The sequence below is a fragment of the Leopardus geoffroyi genome, chromosome A2, assembly GCF_018350155.1.
Source record: "Leopardus geoffroyi isolate Oge1 chromosome A2, O.geoffroyi_Oge1_pat1.0, whole genome shotgun sequence".
NCBI classification, from domain to species: Eukaryota; Metazoa; Chordata; class Mammalia; order Carnivora; family Felidae; genus Leopardus; species Leopardus geoffroyi.
In genome coordinates this window covers 63588350-63609582 of record NC_059331.1, presented here as the reverse complement: position 1 = coordinate 63609582, position 21233 = coordinate 63588350, and the positions used below count along the sequence as shown (strand labels likewise).

Here is a 21233-nt window from a genome sequence, read left to right as displayed (position 1 = left end):
AGGTCAGATGCTTAAATGACTGAGCCCTCCACAGCCTTCCTCTCCATCTTGAAGGGTAGTTTTGCTGGATGGAGGAGATCTCGGTTGGCGGTTTTCTTTTTCCTTTCCGCACGTTAAATATGCCCCTGCCTGGTTGCCGTGGTTTCTGCTGAGAAATGTGATGATCTTATTGAGGGTTCCTTGTACATCACAAGTAATGTGCTTTCAAGATTCTCTGCCTTTGACTTTGGACTGACTCATAGCGTGTCTTGGTGCGGTGCGTCTTTGAGTTTATCCTAGTTAGAATTTGTTGAGTTTCTTGAATGTGTAGATTTATGCTTTTCATCTACCTGGGGAGTTTTCGGCTGTTATATCTTCCCGTCTTCTTGCTGTCCCTGTGTCTCGTGGCTGTTCTGGAACTCTGGAAGTCTATATGCATATGTATGAGGGTGTCCTGCGGGGCTCCTAGGCTCTGGTTTCTGTATTCTTGTTTCCCTGCTGCTGCTCCTCCTCAGGCTCTGTGACTCCGATCATCTGATCCTGATCCTTGAGCCCATTGATTCTTTCTTCCACCTGCTCAAGTCTGTCGAGTCTTCCGGTGAATTGTTTGTTTCAGTTATTGTGCTTTTTAGCTCCAGAACTTATATTTGGTTCCCTTTATAATTTTTCTATCTTTATTCTCATTTCATTCATGTATCATTTCTTCGGATTTCTTTCATTCTTTGTCCTTGATTTCCTTTAGTTTTTTTAGCATATTTAAGACAGTTGATTTGAAGTTTTTATTTAGTAACTCCAAAAAGTCCAACATTTGGACTTTCTTAGGGATGGCTTCGGTCATTTTTTTTTCCCATTGGCTGGACTTCCGTGTTTCTTCGTGTGCCTTGTAGTTTTGTGTTAGAAACTGGACATTTCAGTATTTTATTATTTTTATTGTTTTAAGTTTATTTATTTATTTATTAAAAAATTTTTTTAATGTTTATTTATTTATTTATTTATTTATTTATTTTTTCAACATTTATTTATTTTTGGGACAGAGAGAGACAGAGTATGAACGGGGGAGGGGCAGAGAGAGAGGGAGACACAGAATCGGAAACAGGCTCCAGGCTCTGAGCCATCAGCCCAGAGCCTGACGCGGGGCTCGAACTCACGGACTGCGAGATCGTGACCTGGCTGAAGTCGGACGCTTAACCGACTGCGCCACCCAGGCGCCCCAATGTTTATTTATTTTTGACAGAGAGAGAGCGAGACAGAGCATGAGTGGGGGAGGGGCAGAGAGAGAGAGGGCGACACAGAATCTGAAACAGGCTCCAGGCTCTGAGTTGTCAGCACAGAGCCCGATGTGGGGCTCGAACTCACAGACCGTGAGATCATGACCTGAGCCAAAGTCTGACGCTCAACCGACTGACCCACCCAGGCACCCCTATTTATTTATTTTGAGAGAGAGAGAAGGACAGAGAGAGACAGAGAGAGAGTGCGTGCACACCCAATATCAGGGGAGGGACAGAGAGAGAGAGAGAGAGAAGGAGAGAGAGAGAATCCCAAGCAGGGTCCACGCCATCAGCATAGACCCTGATGTGGCTCAAACTCTCGAACTGTGAGATCATGACCTGAGCTGAAATCGAGTTGGACACTCAACTGACTGAGCCCCTGAGGCGCTCAAAATTTTAATGTGGTGACTCAGGAGTCAGATGTCCCCCCATTCCCAGGGATTGTTGTTATTCCTTGTTGGGGGTCATGGCCATTGGCTTAGTGACGGTCGCTGTTTGGTATCTCAGGGGACAATGAGTGACATGACACAGTTCCTGGAGTCACTGAGAGACAGCGCGAGGAGGGCCCCCCACGCCTCGATCCTGTGGCTCTAAGCTGGGGCGCTCTCTCAGTACGCCGATCCCCCACACTGCCGGCTTAGCCGTCACCTCTTGCTCACACAGAGCCCGCAGGGCCACCAGAGGTGCAAGTGTGGGATCGTGTCTACGGTCTGTCCTAAACATGTGTCCCGTGCTGGACGTGCATGGTGCTGCACCTTTTCCCTTCCAAGCTCTTATTCCCACAAGAGACTGCCTCCTCTCACTTCTCCCTCCCACGCTCTTGGGTCTGTCTGTCACTTGTCCCATTCACCGTCCCTTTCCCAGGTGGGCAAGGCCAGTTTATGTCCTTAAATCTTTTAACAGACATCACAGCCTACCAGAAACCCCTTCTAGCCTGAGGAAGCAGGAACGCCAGGCAGGTCAGAACTCACCGTCTGTTTTAAAAACAAATCGGTATTAGTTGTCCCCCCCCACCCCCTAGGAATGTTCCCTGCCATCCCGCAGCCCTGCCCCCACGCTGGGGAATGGAGGGTGGCAGGCAGGGGAATGGAAGTTCCACACTGCCCCTTAACAAAAATAATCTGCTTTTTTCTTCAGTCCTCTAGTTGCTTTAAGTTTGGGATTAGATTTCGGAGTCCAAAAATTGTTGGTCCTGTTTGCCTTTGCCAGTATCTGGACACTTCAAGGGAGAACTGATTTTGTGAAGCACCCAATGTTGCCATTTTCCATACTGTCACCCAAGTATCTGATACTCTTTTTATTTTTTTAAATGTTGATTTATTTATTTATCTATTTATTTATTTTTGCACGTGGCAGAGAGAGAGAGAGAGAGAGAGCGCGCGAGCTCACACACACAAGCACAGGGCGGGGGGCGGGCAAAGAGAGAGGGAAAGAGAATCCCAAGCAGGCTCCGCACTGTCAGCACAGAGCCTGATGTGGGGCTTGAACCCACGAACTATGAAATCATAACCTGAGCCAAAACTAAGAGTTGGACGCTTAACCAACTGAGCCACCCAGGGGCCCCCAATATTCTTTTTAACATTGTATGTATCCTTCACACTTAGAGAAATTCCTATAAATACGTGCAAAACATCATAAATGTTTGCAAACTCTTTAATCAGAGTTGGTATTTTCTTTAACAGGGCTTGGGAATCACATGTGGCTGAAAGAAACGGAGTTTCCTCAGAAATCCAGTCACTTTTATGCTATAATTGCAGAATGCGGTTCCAGACTTTATAATTACCAGGTGATCTTTTGTTAAGTCATTTTGTATGTCACTCGTTTAAAACTTAGTACGCCAGATTAGATATTCACATGCAAACAAAGGTAACATTTGTTTTGCATGTGAATATCTAATGGAAATAACATAGGGATCAGCGTTCTAATAAGTGGCTTTCTGGCTGAGAGACCCTGCAAATTCGCCCAGCCTCTGATCCCCGCGGGCTCTTGCCATAGACTGAATGTTTGCGAACTCTGGTCCGCCCTGTTTCTTCCTGTTGGCAATGAGGTGTCTATCCTGTGCCTGTCCCATCGCTGATTTCACACAGAACACGTTTGATTCCACAGTTTCACAGCTGGAAGGAAATTTGCTTCTAGGATCTCACCCGTATCTGACTTAGATGCTATTTTGATGAGGCTGTGAACTTTATTTTTTATTTATTTAAAAAAAAAATTTTTTTAATGTTTATTTATTTTTTTTGAGACAGAGAGAGACACAGCATGAGCAGGGAAGGGGCAGAGAGAGAGGGAGACACAGAATGTGAAGCAGGCTCCAGGCTCTGAGCTGTCAGCACAGAGCCCGACACGGGGCTCGAACTCACGAACTGTGAGATCATGACCTGAGCCAAAGTCAGACGCTTAACCGACTGAGCCACCCAGGCACCCCTGAGCCACCCAACTGCCCCGAGGCTGTGAACTTTAGACTTTTCAGTCAGGCTGGAATGAACTAAGACTTTGGAGGCTATTGGGACAGAACGGATGTGTTTTGCACCCGCAAAGGACATTAATTTGGGGTGCCGGGTCAGAATGCCACAGACTGAGTGTGCCCTCTCAGTTGAAACTCAAGCCCCAGGTACATGGAGGAAGGGCCTTTGGCCTTTGGGTGAGGTCATGGGGAGACCCCAGACTGCTCCCCGACCGTCGCTCCACCATGTGAGGACACAGCAAGGAGGCGCTAAGAACCAGGAAGTAGTTCTCACCAGAAGCTCAGTCTGCCGGCCTTGAACTCAGACGTCCAGCCTCCAAGACTGTGAGAAATCGGTGTCCATTGTTCATCAGCCCCCGGTGTCCAGGGTGTTCTGCCACAACACCTGAGCTAAGGCAGCTCCTCAGGGGAAGCCCCAGCACGTAGAAAATGGCAAATCGTCTTAGCTACTGCCTGACACTCTGGATGGGCCAGCCTCCCCTTTGTCCCGAAGCCAGTTTGATCTCAGTGGGCTTAGACTGAGGCCAGACACGGGTGTCCCCTCTCTGGCCCACCCGCCTCTGCCTCTCCTGGATCCCAGCCCGGGTCTTGCCCACCCCACGTGCTGGCCTCCAAAGACCAGAGCAGAGAAGAATGACAGGAGCCGGGTGAGCCACTGCTCTGCGGAAAGAAGGCCAGACCGACAGACTCCACCCCGTCAGTGACCTTGCACCTGATTTCGTGGCCACTTCCCTTGGAGACCCCATTTCCCGGCTCAGCCAGCAGCCACTGGAGTCCAGTGTGTCTGGTTGTGTGGGGTCCCTACACGGGGAGAGGGTGCTGGTTGGGTCCCCTCCGCATTCCAACCCAGTGAGGGCCGTTCCCTGGGAAGTTCATAGGTTGAAACCTGGAATCGCTCCCAGTCGCAAGGAAGCTACCTTTCTGCAAACACTGAGGATCTGTGTATCCTGGGTGCCTGGGTCCGGATGAAAGAACACAAGGAAACCTCACAAGGAAGGCCAGCCTGAGGAATCCCCTCTACCACGTGGTCCTCACATCAAAGACCAGGATCCCAGGGGCTCCTGGGTGGCTCAGTCGGTTGGGCGTCCGACTTCGGCTCAGGTCATGATCTCACGGTTCGTGGGTTCGAGCCCCGCGTCGGGCTCCGTGCTGACAGCTTGGAGCCTGGAGCCTGCTTCAGATTCTGTGTCTCCCTCTCTCTCTGCCTCTCCCCTGCTCACACACTGTTTCTCTCTGTCTCTCAACAGTAAATAGTAAACATTAAAAAATTAAAAACTGGAACTGGGGCCAGATAGTCAGGTTATCACCAGGGAACAGAGATGAGAATTTGGCATGGACAAGAGCATTCAGCGGTTACTGCCAATTTGGGATTAACTCCTATTTCGATGGCTAGTTCTGTGGGTCAACTTCGCTAGGCTATGTGCCCAGATGTTTGGCCAAACGCTAGTCTAGATGTTGCTGTGAAGATATTTTTTGATGTGATTAACATTAAGCTGACAGGCTGTAAGTAAAGCAAATTATCCTCCATCATGTGGGTGGGCCGCACCCAACCAGTTGAAGGTCTTAAGAGAAAAAGGAAGAAATTCTGTCTCCAAACAGCCTTCAGACTTGAGCTACAATATGAGCCCTTCTCTGGGCCTCCAGGATGCCAGCCTCCCCTGCAGGTGTTAGACTTGCCAGCCTCCCCAGTTGTGTGTCTTTCCCTCTCTCTCCTGACCCTGGTTCTGTTTCTCTGGAGAACCCGGCCTCATACACTCAAATTCCCCTGGCAGTTTCTGCCAGGGCTTTGCCTGCGGTGTTCTGCCCAGGTCTTGCAGGGGGGTCTTCTCTCTGACTTTCCAGCCCAGCCCAAGTGTCCTCTCCTCAGAGAGCCTTCTGCGGCCAGCTAGACTGCCCATGACCTTGCCCTGCACATCCCAGCCTCCACTTTGCCGTGGACGCTTGGTTGACTTGCAGAGCCTCTTCCTGCTCCTCCGATCCTCCTACTGGAAGGTAACAAGCAAGAAGCTTGTCCAGAGCCTAACGTGGTCCCCAGCCACACGGGGGGCTCACTAGATACCAACACGAAAAATGAAAAGTCTCTTTTCAAAAGACATTCTTCCCTTCCGCGTCTCAGTTTAGAGGCAGACAGCACACCCAGCAGCGTCTTCCCCCTAAAAGTGCCTCCGGCTGAGCACCTAGAGTGTGTGCCTCATGAGGACAGGGTTTCTCTACGGTCACACTGTTGACCAGTGTTACCTTGTCTTACACACAGGAGAAAGCCGTGTTAGAAATCGCATGACACTGACTGGGGCTTATTTCTGGGTGACTTCTTTCTATGTTTATTTATTTTTGAGAGAGAGAGAGATAACCAGCAGGGGAGGGGCAGAGGGGGAGGGGGACACAGAATCCCAAGCAGGCTCCATGCTGGCAGCGTGAAGCCCGATACGGGGCTCGAACTCACCAACCATGAGATCATGACTTGAGCCGAGATCAAGAGTCGGACGCTTAACTGACTGAGCCACCCAGGCACCCCTGGGTGACTTCTTTTTAGATCCTAAGCTGTGGACCATAGAATCTGCTTTTATTCAATTAATGATAGACTTTATACAACGTTCCCTTCTCTCTAAATACCATATTATAATGGCATTTTATGTCTGCCTAATTTCCAGTGACTATATCTGAATAAATATGTGAAAAACAATCTCATATTCAATAATACATATTTCCAGACAATTGAATTGTTTGCAGTTTTTCGATATTATAAACATTCCCATTGCCAAATCTTTCCAATCGTGCTTAATTTCTTACTTAGGATAAACTCCTGAAAGACAGATAAACAATTCACACTTTTTTTAGTGACCTTTTTATTTTGAATCTTAATAACTTGATAGTGCTTTTCAAACACTGGATATGCCTTCAGGAAACTGGATTGGAACAGTTGAGGGAATTAATTGTATGCGTCATGCTGTGTGTGTGCCTATAGTAGGAGCCAGCTGAAACCCTTTGGGGGAGAAGCCAAAATAAAATATGTATTTTTTTTAATCCTGAGACGTTTAGTTTTCAAGGAACCCCCAAACACATTTAGCAGCAAATAAATGAGGGAGTATTTTCTGTATGGATATTTTTAAGTTTATTTATTTATTTTTCGCGGGGGAGAGAGGCAGAGACAGAGAATCCCAGGCAGGTTCCGCGCTGTCATGGGGCTTGAACTCACAAACCGTAAGATCATGACCTGAGCCAAAACCAAGAGTCAGACGCTTAACCGACTGAGCCACCCGGGCACTCCTGTATGGACTTTTAAGGCCAAAGGTGAAAACAAGAGATAAAAGTTGAAAACATTTCCTGTACTGACAGAAACCAGAAATACTAGAAATAAATGTACTAGACAGAAACTCTAGAAAACTAGAAATAAATGTCTCTCCCTGCCCAAAATCAGCCCCCCAAGTCCACGTCCCTGGCAAGGGAAACATGTTGAGGGGAGCCTACAGGGAATTAAATTGCTCAGCAGGTTAAAAACATACAAACGGTGGGGGGGGGGGTGGTCATCTTTTCCGGGTGCCACACCGTGCTGCTTTTGGCCCCGCGGTCCTCAGAGGGGACCCTCCGATGGGATGCCCTCCGTGCCTGCGCTGTTTTTCCGCAGAGCCAGCTTGGAGGAGGTCAGGTCTTTGAGACAGAGAAGCAATAACAGCAGAGAAGGATGGGGAACCGTTGCCCAGACAGCGCATCGACAGTCACTGCGGCGGGTTGAAAGGTGACCTCCAAAGGCCAGTCTCGCAGCCTGAGAATCTGTGAGCGTGACCTCGATTTGGAAAGAGTCTCCTCAGACACACTTAGGGATCCTGGATTTCCCAGCCGGGCCCTTGACCCAGGGACAGGTGTCCCTGAAGAGGCGCCTGGCGGAAAAGGCCTGGGCGCCGGGCAGAGACTGGGTGAGGCAGCTCCACGCCAGGGAGCTGGGAGCCACCAGACCCCAGAAGGACCAGGAGGCAGAGGGTCCCTCCCGCCCAGCTTCAGAGGGAAGCACGGCCCTGCCGGCACCTTGATTTGACTTCTTGCCTCCAAGACCAAGAGAGCACCTGTCTACTGTTGGAGGCTGCTGGGTTTGCAGTCATTTGTAGACGGGCCTGGAAGCCACGGGGCCGCATCATCCGTGCAAACAGGAGATGGTTCTGTTCAGACACCTGTTAGCCTAGATCAATGTCCGCGCTTCTTCCGATGATCGATGATCGGGTCCCTCCTGTAGAAAGGGGATGCCCCTCACTGTTTACAAGGACAGCCTAAGGCCTTAGCATGGCCCTCCACCCCCCTCCCTCCCTCGTTCTCGCCTCCCCACTCCTTCTGCCCTCCCCCCGCCCCGTTCTGTGTCCTCACGGACAGCCTCTTGGACTCCAGTACAACAGACCCCCTGCTTTCAGATCATCTCCCCTGAACGTGACTTTTCCAAGGAAAGGCTGGAAAGGACACAGGTGTCTCAGAGGACACTCAGCGTCCCACCTGCCATGCATGTGTATCAGGGTGGAAATGTGATTTCTCTCCCCTTTACGAATAAGACTAACTCTATTCAGACAGGCAGGACTGGGACTGATTTGGTTTCTTTGTTTGTTTGTTTTCCAGGCCAGACTTCGTATGCCAAAGGAGCACCTGGAGCTTTTAAAGTGAGTGAGATTTTTCTGCCACTTGGGGCTTTCTGGCGGGACTGCAGCAGTGGGATGTTTTCGTAAAACTATAAAAATGAAATCAGGGGCGACTGGGTGGCACAGTCGGTTAAGCGTCCGACTTCTCGCGGTCCGTGAGTTCGAGCCCCGCGTCAGGCTCTGGGCTGATGGCTCAGAGCCTGGAGCCTGTTTCCGATTCTGTGTCTCCCTCTCTCTCTGCCCCTCCCCCGTTCATGCTCTGTCTCTCTCTGTCCCAAAAATAAAAAAATAAAACATTGAAAAAAAAAATTTTAAAAAAAATGAAATCATTCCTGCTTCTGTGGGTCATTCTTTTTTTTCAGTTTATTTATTTTGAGAGAGAGAGAGAGAGAGAGAGAGCACAAGTGGGGAGGAACAGAGAGAGGGGGAGAGAAAGAATCCCAAGCAGGCTCCGCACTGTCAGCACAGAGCCTGACATGGGGGTCGAACTCACGGACCGTGAGATCAGGACCTGAGCTGAAACCAGTAGTTGGAGGCTTAACCGACTGAGCCACCCAGGCGCCCTCCCTGTGGGCAGCAGGACACAAAATTGTCAACAGGATCTCTACTTTGCTACTAACTTTTTTGCATGGAATAAAAAGTGTTAGAAACACACCAAACTGTAACGGTGTTTATTTCTGGAAGCGTTTTATATTTTCTAAACTGTGAACATGTATTGTTTTACAAATTGGGGAGAAAATACTAGCTAAGTAGTGCTTACATTTTTCAACATAAGAGAATACCTGTTGTTGGGGCACCTGGGTGGCTCACTCGGTTGAGCGTCCGACTTCAGCTCAGGTCATGAGCTCACAGTTCGAGCCCTGCATCCGGCTCTCTGCTGTCAGTGCAGAGCCTGCTTGAGATCCTCTGTCCTCCTCTCTTGCTGTCCCTCCCCTACTCGCACTCTCTCTCTTTCTCTCCCAAAAATAAATAAACATTAAAAAAGAGAGAGAGAGAGAAATACCTACTGGCTTGACATGTTCTTATTCAGCCCACCAGTCATTTTCAAACTGTCAAAATGGCAGAACCTATTCTTCAAGAGTAAAGTCTGGCACCCTCCTCGCCAGTGACAGTGACAGGGAGTTGCCCTGGACTGCAGCCTCCAGCCCTCCTCAGGGCTCAGGTTGAAGACCACAGCTCCATGCCCCACTGGAGATGCAGGGGGTTCCCCATTCAAATAAGGTGGGGGTTAGGCTTGAGGATTCACACCATGAAATCACCCAGTCTCAGTCAGGGCGGCCAGAGCCCTGAGGGAGGGACATGCAAGGTTGGATGAGCCCCAGTTGCCTGGGAAGAGTGTGCCCTAAGCATTGGGCCGCCTTCCAGAAGCTTCCCCTGAGTGTCCTTGCCTTTCATCGGTAGTTAGAGGCGGTTCTTTAGACAAAGGGGTGGCCCTGAGCTCTCTCTTGAGACTTGGTCTCCGCTACAACATAAAGCCTCATCGCTTCTTCCTCGGCCACTCCTGAAGCCCGGCTGGTGATGGGAAGCCCCCACTCCCACCCTTCACACTGGGGGTCTCCATTTACAGGAAGGAAAGCCAGACTCTGGAGAACAACTTCCGAGAAATTGTATTTTTGATTGAACAAATAGATGTTCTGAAGGCTTTGCTTAGAGATACGCGAGATGGTCTGCACAACTACAGCGGGGACACGGATGGAGGCGAGGACCGGAACCCCATGGGGGCCATCGACGAGGTGAGGGAGGCTTGGGGGGGGGGTCACACTCCACGGCTTCTCGGCGCAGAAAGATCGAGTGCAGGCTGTTATGTGGCTTGTGTCCTCCTCTCTAACCTTCTCCCTGACAGCAGCTTACCTCAGGAAAGCTTGCCGCACACACCCAATTTTTCATCACTGCTGAATCGCAGAGAAGACTGTGGCAATATGACTGACTTCCCGCTAAAATAAATGACTGATTCTGTTTTATTTTCCAGTAAAACAAACAGAAGATCATTCAGAAGTGGCAGCCCCTGATGTCTATACACACGTACTTAAAGAACAAAGCATTTTGGGGGCGCCTGGGTGACTCAGTCAGTTAAGTGTCTGCCTCTTGATTTCGGCTCAGGTCATGATCTCATGGTTGTTGGGGTTGAGCCCCAGGTTGGGTACTGATAAGGTCAAGTGCGCCTGATTCAGGTCCATAAATAAAAATATTATACATTTTTTTTGTTTATTTATTTTGAGAGAAAGGAAAAGAGCATGAGCAAAAAGGGTGGAGAGAGAGAGAGAGAGAGAAAGAGAGAGAATCCTAAGTAGGCTCCACACTGTCAGCACAGAGCCTGACATGGGGCTCAAACTCACAAACTGTGAGATCATGACCTGAGCTGAAATCAAGAGTCGGACACTCAACTGACTGAGCTACCCAGGTGGCCCTATTTTTAAAAGTATATTTTTAAGTTTATTTATCTATTTATTTTGAGAGAGACAACATGGGCAGAGAGGGAGGGAGAGAGGGAATGATGTCTACTTTCTGAAGCACCCGGAAACCTCACCCTGACACCTGCTGTCTTCCAGACCCTATTTTGTCATGGCCTTGGGACAAGGGCTTCCATCAGTCACAGCTTGAAGGGTGGGGCTTCTGCTTTTTGAGATTCAGAATGCCCTTAAGAAACCAATATATTTTTTTAAGTTTATTTATTTATTTTGAGAGAGAGAGAGCAGGGAGGGAAAGGGGGCGTGGTGCAGAGAAATCCAAGCAGGCTCTGTGCTGTGATTGCAGAGGTTGACATGGGGCTCGATCCCATGACCTGTGAGATCATGACCTGAGGTGAAATCAGTGGTCTTTTTGCGTAACCAAGAGTCCTATATTAACTCAAAGGATGGATACTTTCTAACAAGCAGTCACGTGCTCTCTGTCAACTGCCTTGATTCCTGAATACTTACAGAATGTTCAAGTCTTTATTACTAAATGAGACCCGAATGATGGGGGGTGGTGGGGATCACAGTACGACAGGCAGTCGTTGGGGCTTCCAAAGCGGCCTTCGGTCCAACCTTGCTGGGACTTGGAGGGTGTCTGGACACGTGTCAGCTGCCCCGGGGAGTGGCGATCCCACAGAGCCATGAAGGTCATTAGAAATCTGTGCACAGTGCTTGGATGTGTGCAGCTCAGTAGATGTTCACTGTTATTGTTATTTGGCAGATGGTGGCACGTAGGTCCAAATCGACAAAGTGAATTGTCAAAACTCAAACACTTGGCTGCGATTAACAGAAACCCCTTTTTAATATTTGTACAGGAAATGTCAAACTTGGTGAATTCCATCCTTAAAAAGTTGAGAGAAGACCAAGTCCAGATGGCTGACTATGCCCTTAAGTCAGCAGGTGAGTAAAAACTGGAAAAAGTTCATGCTTCCCAAGGGTCTCGATTCTCCATATGTGCTTATTAAGAAAACATAGTTATCTGTCCAGTAATTGAGAAGGAGGAAAAATGAGCAAATCTAGACAATGAGGCAGACTATAGACATGGTTGTAGTTGATGTTTTCTGGGTGCGCATCTCGGAGGCAGCAAAGGTGTGCGTCTTCATTAGCATGAGTCCAGGACCATGAAGGAAGCTGACGTGTCACAGTGAGGTTGGGGATGCAGAAAATAGAACAGGTGACACAATCATTACAACCTACAATGACTGCTAATGACTAATCTAAATGCATTATTCGTGATTGAATAATCGTGGTGAAAGACAGGATGTGTTCTAAATGTCTTGCCATTAATAAAATGAATGCTTAAGTGCTTAGAGTTTAGACCATGAACCTTAATATTCTCTACCTGTCTGTGATAGCCTATAAACAATGTGTTCAGTGAACCATGTAGAAAGAGAGAAAGAGGGAGAAAGTGTAAAGCACATGCAGTCACACTGGTATTTACCAACTGACAAAGCCAGATTTAGAGTGGGGCAATAAATCTGTATCCTGTATCGAGTTGACAGCATTTGGACTAGAATGATTATACGGTGTGTCTGTGTGTGTGTGTGTGTGTGTGTGTGTGTGTGTGTGTGTGTGTGTTGAAAGAGAGCAAGAGAAGAGACTTGCTGAACCTGAATTCCCTGAAGTTTGGGGAGAATCAACATTGAGATAAAGCATAGGAAGGTGAACTGCAGAATCCTTTTTTTTTTTCGGTATTCGCATTTGGATACACCATTTTTATGCTTTCTTTCCTCTTCCCTATTGAATGTATTTACGGCTTCCATTTTGAAGAATTCATGATGACAAGTGTAAGTCCAGGGGTAACCCACTAGAGTAAGGGAAAGCAGAAAATGGTTATGGTTTCTCAATAAACGTGAGACACGATACCAGCTTCTTGAGCCAAGACGGAGGGAGCCCATGCCAGCTTCCCATCCCCCCACCTCCTCCACCAACTGATTACATATGACTAAAAGTTTTGGACAAAATATAAAAATATATAATATTTATATTATATATATATAATATTTATATATATATAATATATATTTATATTATATATATAATATATATATATAAAATATAAAAAGTCTGGCTTTTTACAGACCCAAGTCTGATGAAAAGTAAACAAAAGCAGGCAGATTGTGGAGGGCAATGAAAAACCCAGAAGTGACCCACGTGGGGGTGAGTTACACGTTTATGGATTAGAAGGGTCAATTCATTTAAGATGGCAATTCTCGCTAACTGGTCTATTGACTCAATCCCAGCAGAATTGTCTATACAAATCTACAAGTTGTTTCTAAAATGTATGTGGAATCACAGAGGAACCAGAATAGCCAAAACAGTTTTGAAAACGAAGAACAGGGGAGCCTGGGAGGTTCATTCAGTTAAGCGTCTGACTTCGGCTTGGGTCATGATCTCGTGGTTTGTGAGTTCAAGCCCCGCATGGGGCTCTCTGCTGTCAGCTTGGAGCCTGCTTCAGATCCTCTGACTCTCTCTCTCTGCACTTCCCCACTTGTGCTCTCTCTCTCTCTCTCAAAATAAATATAAAAAAGAAAAAGAAAAGGAAGAACAAAGTATGAGGATTGACATTCTCTGATGTTAAGGCTTATTACAGAGCTACAGTAATTAACAGAGTGTGGTCTTGCTGAAATCAGTGGAACAGAATAGCGAGTCCAGAAATAGTCCCACACATAGAGGGCAAGTTGATTTTTGGCAAAGGAGAAAAGGCAAGTTAATGGTGCTGGAGAAGTGAGACATTTTCAGCAAATAAATCTCGACTCATCACTTACACCTTACAAAAATTAACTCAAAATGGGAGACTGACCTAAATGTAAAGTTTAAAGCTATAAAACTTCTAAAAGAAAGATCCGTGTGACTAAGTTCAGAAAAGATTTCTTTTTTAAAATGTGTATTTATTTATGGGGCGCCTAGGTGGCTCAGTGGGTTAAGTGTCCGACTTCGGCTCAGGTCATGATCTCACGGTTCGTGGGTTCGAGCCCCACATCCGGCTGTGTGCTGACAGCTCGGAGCCTGGAGCCTTCTTCGGATTCTGTGTCTCCCTCTCTCTCTGCCCCTCCACTGCCCATGCTCTGTCTCTCTGTCTCTCTGTCTCTCTCTCTCAAAAATAAATAAACATTAAAAAAAATTTTTTTTAATTAAATGTTTATTTATTTATTTGGGGAAGGGGAGGAGCAGAGAGAGAGGAAGAGAATCCCAAGCAGGCTCTGTGCCGTCAGCAAAAAGCCTGACACGGGGCTTGATCTCACGAACTGTGAGATCTTGACCTGAGCCAAAATTAAGAGTTGGGCTCTCAACCGACTGAGCCACCCAGGTGCCCCTGATTGAAATGTTCTAATATTGATTGTGGTCATGGTTGTACAACTCTGTGAATATTCGAAAAACCACCCACTTGTACTCTTGAAATGGGTGAATAATGTAGTATGTGGATTTTATCTCAATAAAGCTGATTAGAAATTTAAAAATAAATGAATGAAAAAGTGAATACATATACATTCTTAAAAAAAAAAAAAAACAAAACTATATACCGGGGGCGCCTGGCTGGCTCAGTCAGTAGAGTGTTTGACATTTGATCTCGGGGTTGTGAGATCTCAGGGTTGTGAGTTCAAGCCCCTTGTTCGGTGTAGAGATTACTTAAAAATAAGATCTTAAAAAAAAAAAATTGATCAAGAAAACCTGCTTAGGGGCACCTGTGTGGCTTGGTAGGTTAAGCATCTGACTCTTGATTTTGGCCAGGCAGTGATCTCATGGTTCGTGGGATAAAACCCCATGTAGGGCTCTGTGCTGATATCCTGGAGCCTACTTGGGATTCTCCCTCTCTCTCTATCTCTCTCTCCCTCTCTGTCTCTCTCTCAAAAATAAATAAAATTTAAAAAATCTTAAAAGAAAAGAAAACCTGCTTAGTATAAAAAAAAAAAAGGATGCCCAGTTACATGTGAATTTCAGGCAAACAGCAACTAACTTTTAAGTATAAGTATCTCCCATATATTGTATGGGACATGCTCATACTAAAAAATTGCTTATTTTTTTATCTGAAATTCAAATTTAACTGGGAGTCTTGTATTTTTACTTGCTAAATCTGGCAACCTTAGGTGCACAGTAACTATTTCAGATTCTGCCATCTCAGAAAAAATACTGGCAACTGGATAGTCAGTCAGGTACAGGCATTTTTAGCTTTGTATTGTGATATCCAGATACAGCTTGAGGAAACGATTTGCATTTTCTTAATTTCTTGTGTCTAAACTACATTTTGTTTCTAAACTGAAATAACCTGAAGGGATAACATTCGACGAGTATACTTTTGGATTTCTTCGGTTAAAATTAAAGCTCAGTGAATCTACAGAATTGCTCTTACGAATATAACTTGTGGATACATTTATAACGTCGGGTTTTATGCTTTTTTTCAAGTAGATTGGGCTGACATAAAGTCTCATCACACGAGCTGTGAAAATATGGGAGTCCATATGTCTGTTTAAGTAATAAACGCTATGCATATGATATTTCCACCTCTGATGCAACTGCTCTGGAATTCAGTTAATACCAGTTTCAGAAGTTTTGTGAAATTACACGGAACAAACATGATTTTCTCAAAGTGACAACATCTCATCAGTAATGAGAGCCAGAAGTCATACTTTCCCAGCCAGTTCCCGAGTGTGAACCTTAACTTACTTGTAATCTGCCTGGGAATACTTTGCTAACACCATTATTAAAATACAAATGACCGGGGTGGGGGGTGGCTCAGTCAGTTAAGCTTCCAACTCTTGGTTTCAGCTCAGGTTATGATCTCACGGTTTGTGGGTTCGAGCCCCACATAGGGCTCTGTGCTAACAGTGTGGTGCCTGATGGGGATTCTGTCTCCCTCTGTCTCTGCCCCTCTCCTGCTAGCTCTCTCTCTATCAAAAATAAATACATAAACATTTAAAAAATGTTATTTCTATATACATATGTATACAGTTATATACATACAATATATATACACATTTATATATATATAAATGACTGGGGTGCCTTGGTGGCTCAGTTGGTTGGACATCTGACTCTTAATTTCACTTCAGGTCATGATCTCATGTTTCGTGATTCATGGTATCGATTCCCATGTTGGGTTCTGTGCTGGCGACTTGGGATTCTCTGTCCCTCTGTGCCCCCTCTCTTTCTAAAAATAAATAAATATCTCTTAAAAATAAAATAAATAGGGGCGCCTGGGTGGCACAGTCGGCTAGGCGTCCGACATCAGCTTAGGTCACGATCTCGCGGTCCATGAGTTCGAGCCCCGCGTCGGGCTCTGTGCTGACAGCTCAGAGCCTGGAGCCTGTTTCAGATTCTGTGTCTCCCTCTCTCTCTGCCCCTCCCCCGTTCATGCTCTGTCTCTCTCTGTCCCAAAAATGAATAAACGTTGAAAAATAAAATAAAATAAAATAAAATAAAATAAAATAAAATAAAAAGTAAAATAAATAAAATGCAAGTGACGTGTTTGGGGTTGCATAATGTTTTATTTTTTTAATTGTTTTTTTAGGGGCCTCTGTCATTGAAGCTGGGACCTCCGAAAGTTACAAAAATAACAAAGCAAAGCTTTACTGGCATGGGATCGGGTTCTTAACCTATGAAATGCCCCCAGATGTTATTCTTCAGGTAAAAGCTAGACTAAGAGGAATCTATTATTGTAGGGTTTTGTTCTTATTATGTATCATGAAAATATTAACACCGAAACAGAGGCCACTCTGAACTTGTCACAGAATCTGAACCCATCCTCTTGCATTTCAATAGTCATCAAACTATATAAATTTTTTCTTATTGTATGAGCAGTAAATTATGATTGATTAATTATTAGTTGTTTTTATTATTTTAAGATCAGTAGACTAGATGATTTGGCTTCTTAAATAGGACATAGACATTCCATGTCTTTTCCTTACGTTGATTCTGTGCCCCACCCCCCTTTTCTTTGAAAGCTTCAGTCTTCGAACAAATGCCTGCTCAAGGTGCATGTCCCCTCAGCTCCCACACTGTGCTACATGCTGCGCAGGCCAATGCATTCTTACAAAGTCCAGTTACAACAGGAGAAATTTCCAAATAAGATTTCCGCTAACACTCGAGTTCAATTCAAAAGGCTCTGGACAGACATCAGCAGATGGTGGGGCTCTTCTTAACTATAACCTACAAACCTAAAGTCAGTTCTCAAGGTAGGAAGCCCTTCAGGAGCAATCGTATGGATCTCATTCCAGACTCTAGATCTAGAAAGCGGTAGACGCGTCATTTTTCTTTCTTACGACCAATGCCGTCTCCATCTCCACCACCATCATATCTTTACCACCCATGCCAACTCGCCGCCTTCTAGCTGCCCACAGTCTAATTAGAGCAACAAAAGAAAACACCGTAAATCAATGATCTAATCATATAATATATAATCCTGCAATAAAGGGCTTTGTTTGCCATAAGCATGATGTGCTCTGGAAGAACAACCGAACCCATAGGTATCTTGGCAGTTTTCCTGCGTGATGTGTACCCATAAAACGCCTTCATGTTATGGGCGTAAGTGAGATCTGTGGTCAATAGTGGTTTGCTGACCAATATTGCAGCAGTGGATTTATACAGCCACATAAGAGACTAACTCCATGTTTTCTTTCCAGCCGGATGTCCATCCTGGAAAGTGCTGGGCCTTCCCAGGTTCCCAGGGTCACGCCCTGATCCAGCTCGCCAGGAAGATCACACCCACTGCTGTTACCATGGAGCACATCTCCCAGAAGGTGTCTCCCTCAGGAAACATCTCCAGCGCACCCAAGGAATTTTCCGTCTATGTGAGAGGCAATCAAAATCGGTGTTCCGAGGGGTTATGATAGGAGGGGGTGGCTGGGAATCAGACGCTGGGATGAGCAGCTAACCGTTTTTATCACTGTGAGAGAGTTACTTGTTCCCTGGACCTCTGCTCTGCCATCGACAAGGCAAGGGTTGGACCAGATACATTCTATTACTTAATTTTTTTTTGCTTTTATCAAAGCTATCTGTGCACAATTTAAAAATGAACATTCTTATATGCTTATAGTTCAGCACTTTCTTGTGCCAGGGCTCTCACCCCAGGTTTCTACTCTCTGGAAGCTTCTGCCTGCAACAGTTTTAGCCACTCCTTTGGATACTTGCCTTCATATCTGTTTTTATTGTTACTTCTTTTTAAAAAACTTTTCTTTAATGTATGTTTATTTTTGAGAGAGACAGAGACAGAGCATGGGCGGGGGAGGGGCAGAGACAGAGAGAAAGACACAGAATCCGAAACAGGCTCCAGGCTCTGAGCTGTCAGCACAGAGCCCGATTCAGGGCTCGAACTCAGGAACAGTGAGACCATGACCTGAGCTGAAGTCGGATGCTTAACCGACTGAGCCACCCAGGCGCCCCTGTTACTTCTTTATTTTTAAGTTTATTTATTTATTTTGAGAGAGAGATAAAGCACAAGTAGGGGAGAGGCAGAGGGAGAGGGGAGAGAGAGAGAATCCCAAGCAGGCTCCACACTGTCAGCACAGAGCCCGACGCAGGGCTGGATCTCATGAACCGCGAGATCACGACCTGAGCTGAAATCAGACACTTTAATAGACTGAGCCACCCAGGCACCCCTACATTCCCTTTTTGAAAAGTAATCTCTTAGGAATGCAAGCTGGTGCAGCCACTCTGGAAAACAGTATGGAGGTTCCTCAAAAAACTAAAAATAGAACTACCCTATGACCCAGCAACTGCACCACTAGGCATTTATCCATGGGATACAGGTGTGCTGTTTCAAAGGGACACATGCACTCCCATGTTTATAGCAGCACTATCAACAGTAGCCAAAGTATGGAAAGAGCCCAAATGTCCCTCAATGGATGAGTAGATAAAGAAAATGTGGTGTATATATACAATGGAGTATTACTCGGCAATCAAAAATAATGAAATCTTGCCATTTGCAACTACGTGGATGGAACAGGTGGGTATTATGCTAAGTGAAATGAGTCAGTCAGAGAAAGACAAAAATCATATGACTTCACTCATATGAGGACGTTAAGAGACAAAACAGATGAACATGAGGGAAGGGAAACAAAAATAACATAAAAACAGGGAGGGGGACAAAACGTAAGAGACTTAAATATGGAGAACAAACAGGGGGTTACTGGAGGGGTTGTGGGAGAGGGGATGGGCTAAATGGGTAAGGGGCACTAAGGAATCTACTCCTGGAATCATTGTTGCACTAGATGCTAACTAATTTGGATGTAAATTTTAAAAAATAATAAAATAAAATAAAAGATATGTGTGTGTGTATATATATATATATATATATATATATATATATACATACATACATACACACACACGCACACACACACACAATGGAGTATTACTCAGAAATTAAAAAAAAGGTACTCTCTATACCTAATGTGGGGGCTTGAAATCACCACCCCCAAAATCCAGAGTCACACTCTCCTCCCACTGAGCCTGCCAGGTGCCCCTACTTCTACTTCTTGATCTTTCAGTTTTGCTTGTAATCCATTGGCATCCTTTGATGAAAAATGAAGAGTAGCCTCTTCCGTGGCTCTCCCAACCTCCCCAAAGTTTTATGTCTTACTTTTTTATAAAACAACAACAACAACAACAACAACAACAACAACAACAAGTGTATTGAGATGTAATTCACACGCGAGCAATTCAAATACATAAAATATACACTTAAGTGGCTTGTGGTATATTCACAGAGTTGAGGATGCATCCCTACCATCAATTTTAGAACATGTTTAAAAAATGTTTATTTCTTTTGAGAGCTCGAGTAGGGGGAAGGGCAGAAAGAGAGAGAGAGAGAGAGAGAGAGAGAATGAGAGAATCCTAAGCACTATCAGCACAGAGTCTGATGTGGGGCTTGATCTCACGAATTGTGAGATCATGACCTGAGCCAAAATCTAGAGTCAGACGCTCAACAACTGAGCCACCCAGGCGCCCCTGGAACATTTTTGTTGCTCCCAACAGAAAACGTGCACTCGTTAGCTGTCACCTCTCATCTTCCGTCTGTCACTCCCTGCCACCACTGACCTACTTAGTCTCTGTAGAGTCACTCATTCTGGATATTTCCTATAAATGGAATCATAGAACATGTGGTCCTTCGCGAATGGCTCCTCCCACTTGGGATCATGTTTTCAAGGTTCATCTGTGTCATAACGTGTCAGCACTTTATTTTTTCAATTGTTGAGTAATAACTACTTCGCTGGGTGGATAGACCACGTTTTATGTATCCATTTGTCAGATGATGGGCGTTGGGTTTGCTTCCACTTTTTTGACTGTGATGAATAATGCTGCTGGGAACGTTTGTGTACGAGTCTTTGTGTGGACACTGGTTTTCTTTTCACTCAGAACTGTACCTGGAAGTGGAATTACTAGATCACATGGTAAACCTGCATTTCATGTTCGAGATGCTGCCAGACAGTATCTCTTACTTTCAATCGGTATGCAGTGTTTTCGCCGTAACCGTGTCAGTGATGTTCTCATTTGAGCCATATTGTATGAGTTTCTTTGTGTAAGAGTTTTGATGTTCCTGAGGACAACAAATGTCTCTTTTTAATTCACTTTGCTTGAGGCACCTGGCTGGCTCAGTCGGTTAAGCATCCGACTCTTGGTTTCAGCTCAGGTCATGATCTCGAGGTTCATGGGATCGAGCCCCACGTCGGGCTCTGTGCTGATAGTGCAGAGCCTGTTTGGGATTCTCTCTCTCTCCCTCCCTCTCTGCCCCTCCCCTGCTCTCTCTCTCTCAAAATAAATAAATAAACTTAAAAAATAATTTGCTTACTTTTCTATATCCCTATCACAAAAACATTCATTATCTCTTTTTCAGGAGTGTCAAAATCCTGCCATTATGTTCCTTCATGTCAGACAGTTTCTAAGTTTCTTCTTTATTTTACTTTTTAAAGATGTCCTTCTTGTCCGCATTGCCCCCTCTTATCTGATCTGCATGAACTTCATCTCTGCATCCTGGGGATTCAACGTAATCACCTCTTCTATTATTTAAAAAAAACAATCTTTTCTCTCTGATTCTCCTTTGTTTCTTTGCTCCACCTTCTGAAAGATTTTGCCAACTTATATCTTAACCCATTTGTTGAATTCTTCATTTCTGCTGTCATGATTATTCCAAGACTTTTTCTTTTTTCTGTGAATAACTCCCGTCTTTAGAGTCTAAATGTCTTCCTTCATGGATACACTATGTTCAGTTTTGGAAGATATTAACAGAATTCGTTTCATTTCTGTGGTGTTTTCTTCTGTTCCCTCCCCTGTCTTTATCCCCAAATACCACTTTTCCTATTTGTTGAAAGTGGCTCTTCTCTCGTGTCTGGTGATGCTTTTCTGTCGCATTTCAAAGACAAAGGGTGAAAAGCTAGCTCAAAGCTCTGCACACTTGGTGTGTGAGCTTCTTGGGTGGGTGGTCTGCTTGGGCTGTTTCTTCCGGAGCCCCCAG

The 21233-nt window shown here is 45.4% G+C and overlaps 1 protein-coding gene across 2 annotated transcripts in view; it reads left to right on the top strand.

Annotated features, from left to right (window-relative positions):
• SUN3 (Sad1 and UNC84 domain containing 3) overlaps positions 1-21233 on the top strand; it is a 32043-nt gene that overhangs the window by 6443 nt on the left and 4367 nt on the right. Inside the window, exons 3-8 of one of the 2 annotated variants that reach the window (XM_045494245.1) lie at positions 2930-3033; positions 8311-8351; positions 9982-10063; positions 11599-11683; positions 16293-16408; positions 17404-17571. In XM_045494245.1, the coding sequence (XP_045350201.1) occupies positions 2930-3033; positions 8311-8351; positions 9982-10063; positions 11599-11683; positions 16293-16408; positions 17404-17571 (596 nt within the window). Of the gene's footprint in view, positions 1-2929; positions 3034-8310; positions 8352-9897; positions 10064-11598; positions 11684-16292; positions 16409-17403; positions 17572-21233 lie in introns of both variants that reach the window. The other variant, XM_045494244.1, reaches the window with a different exon arrangement.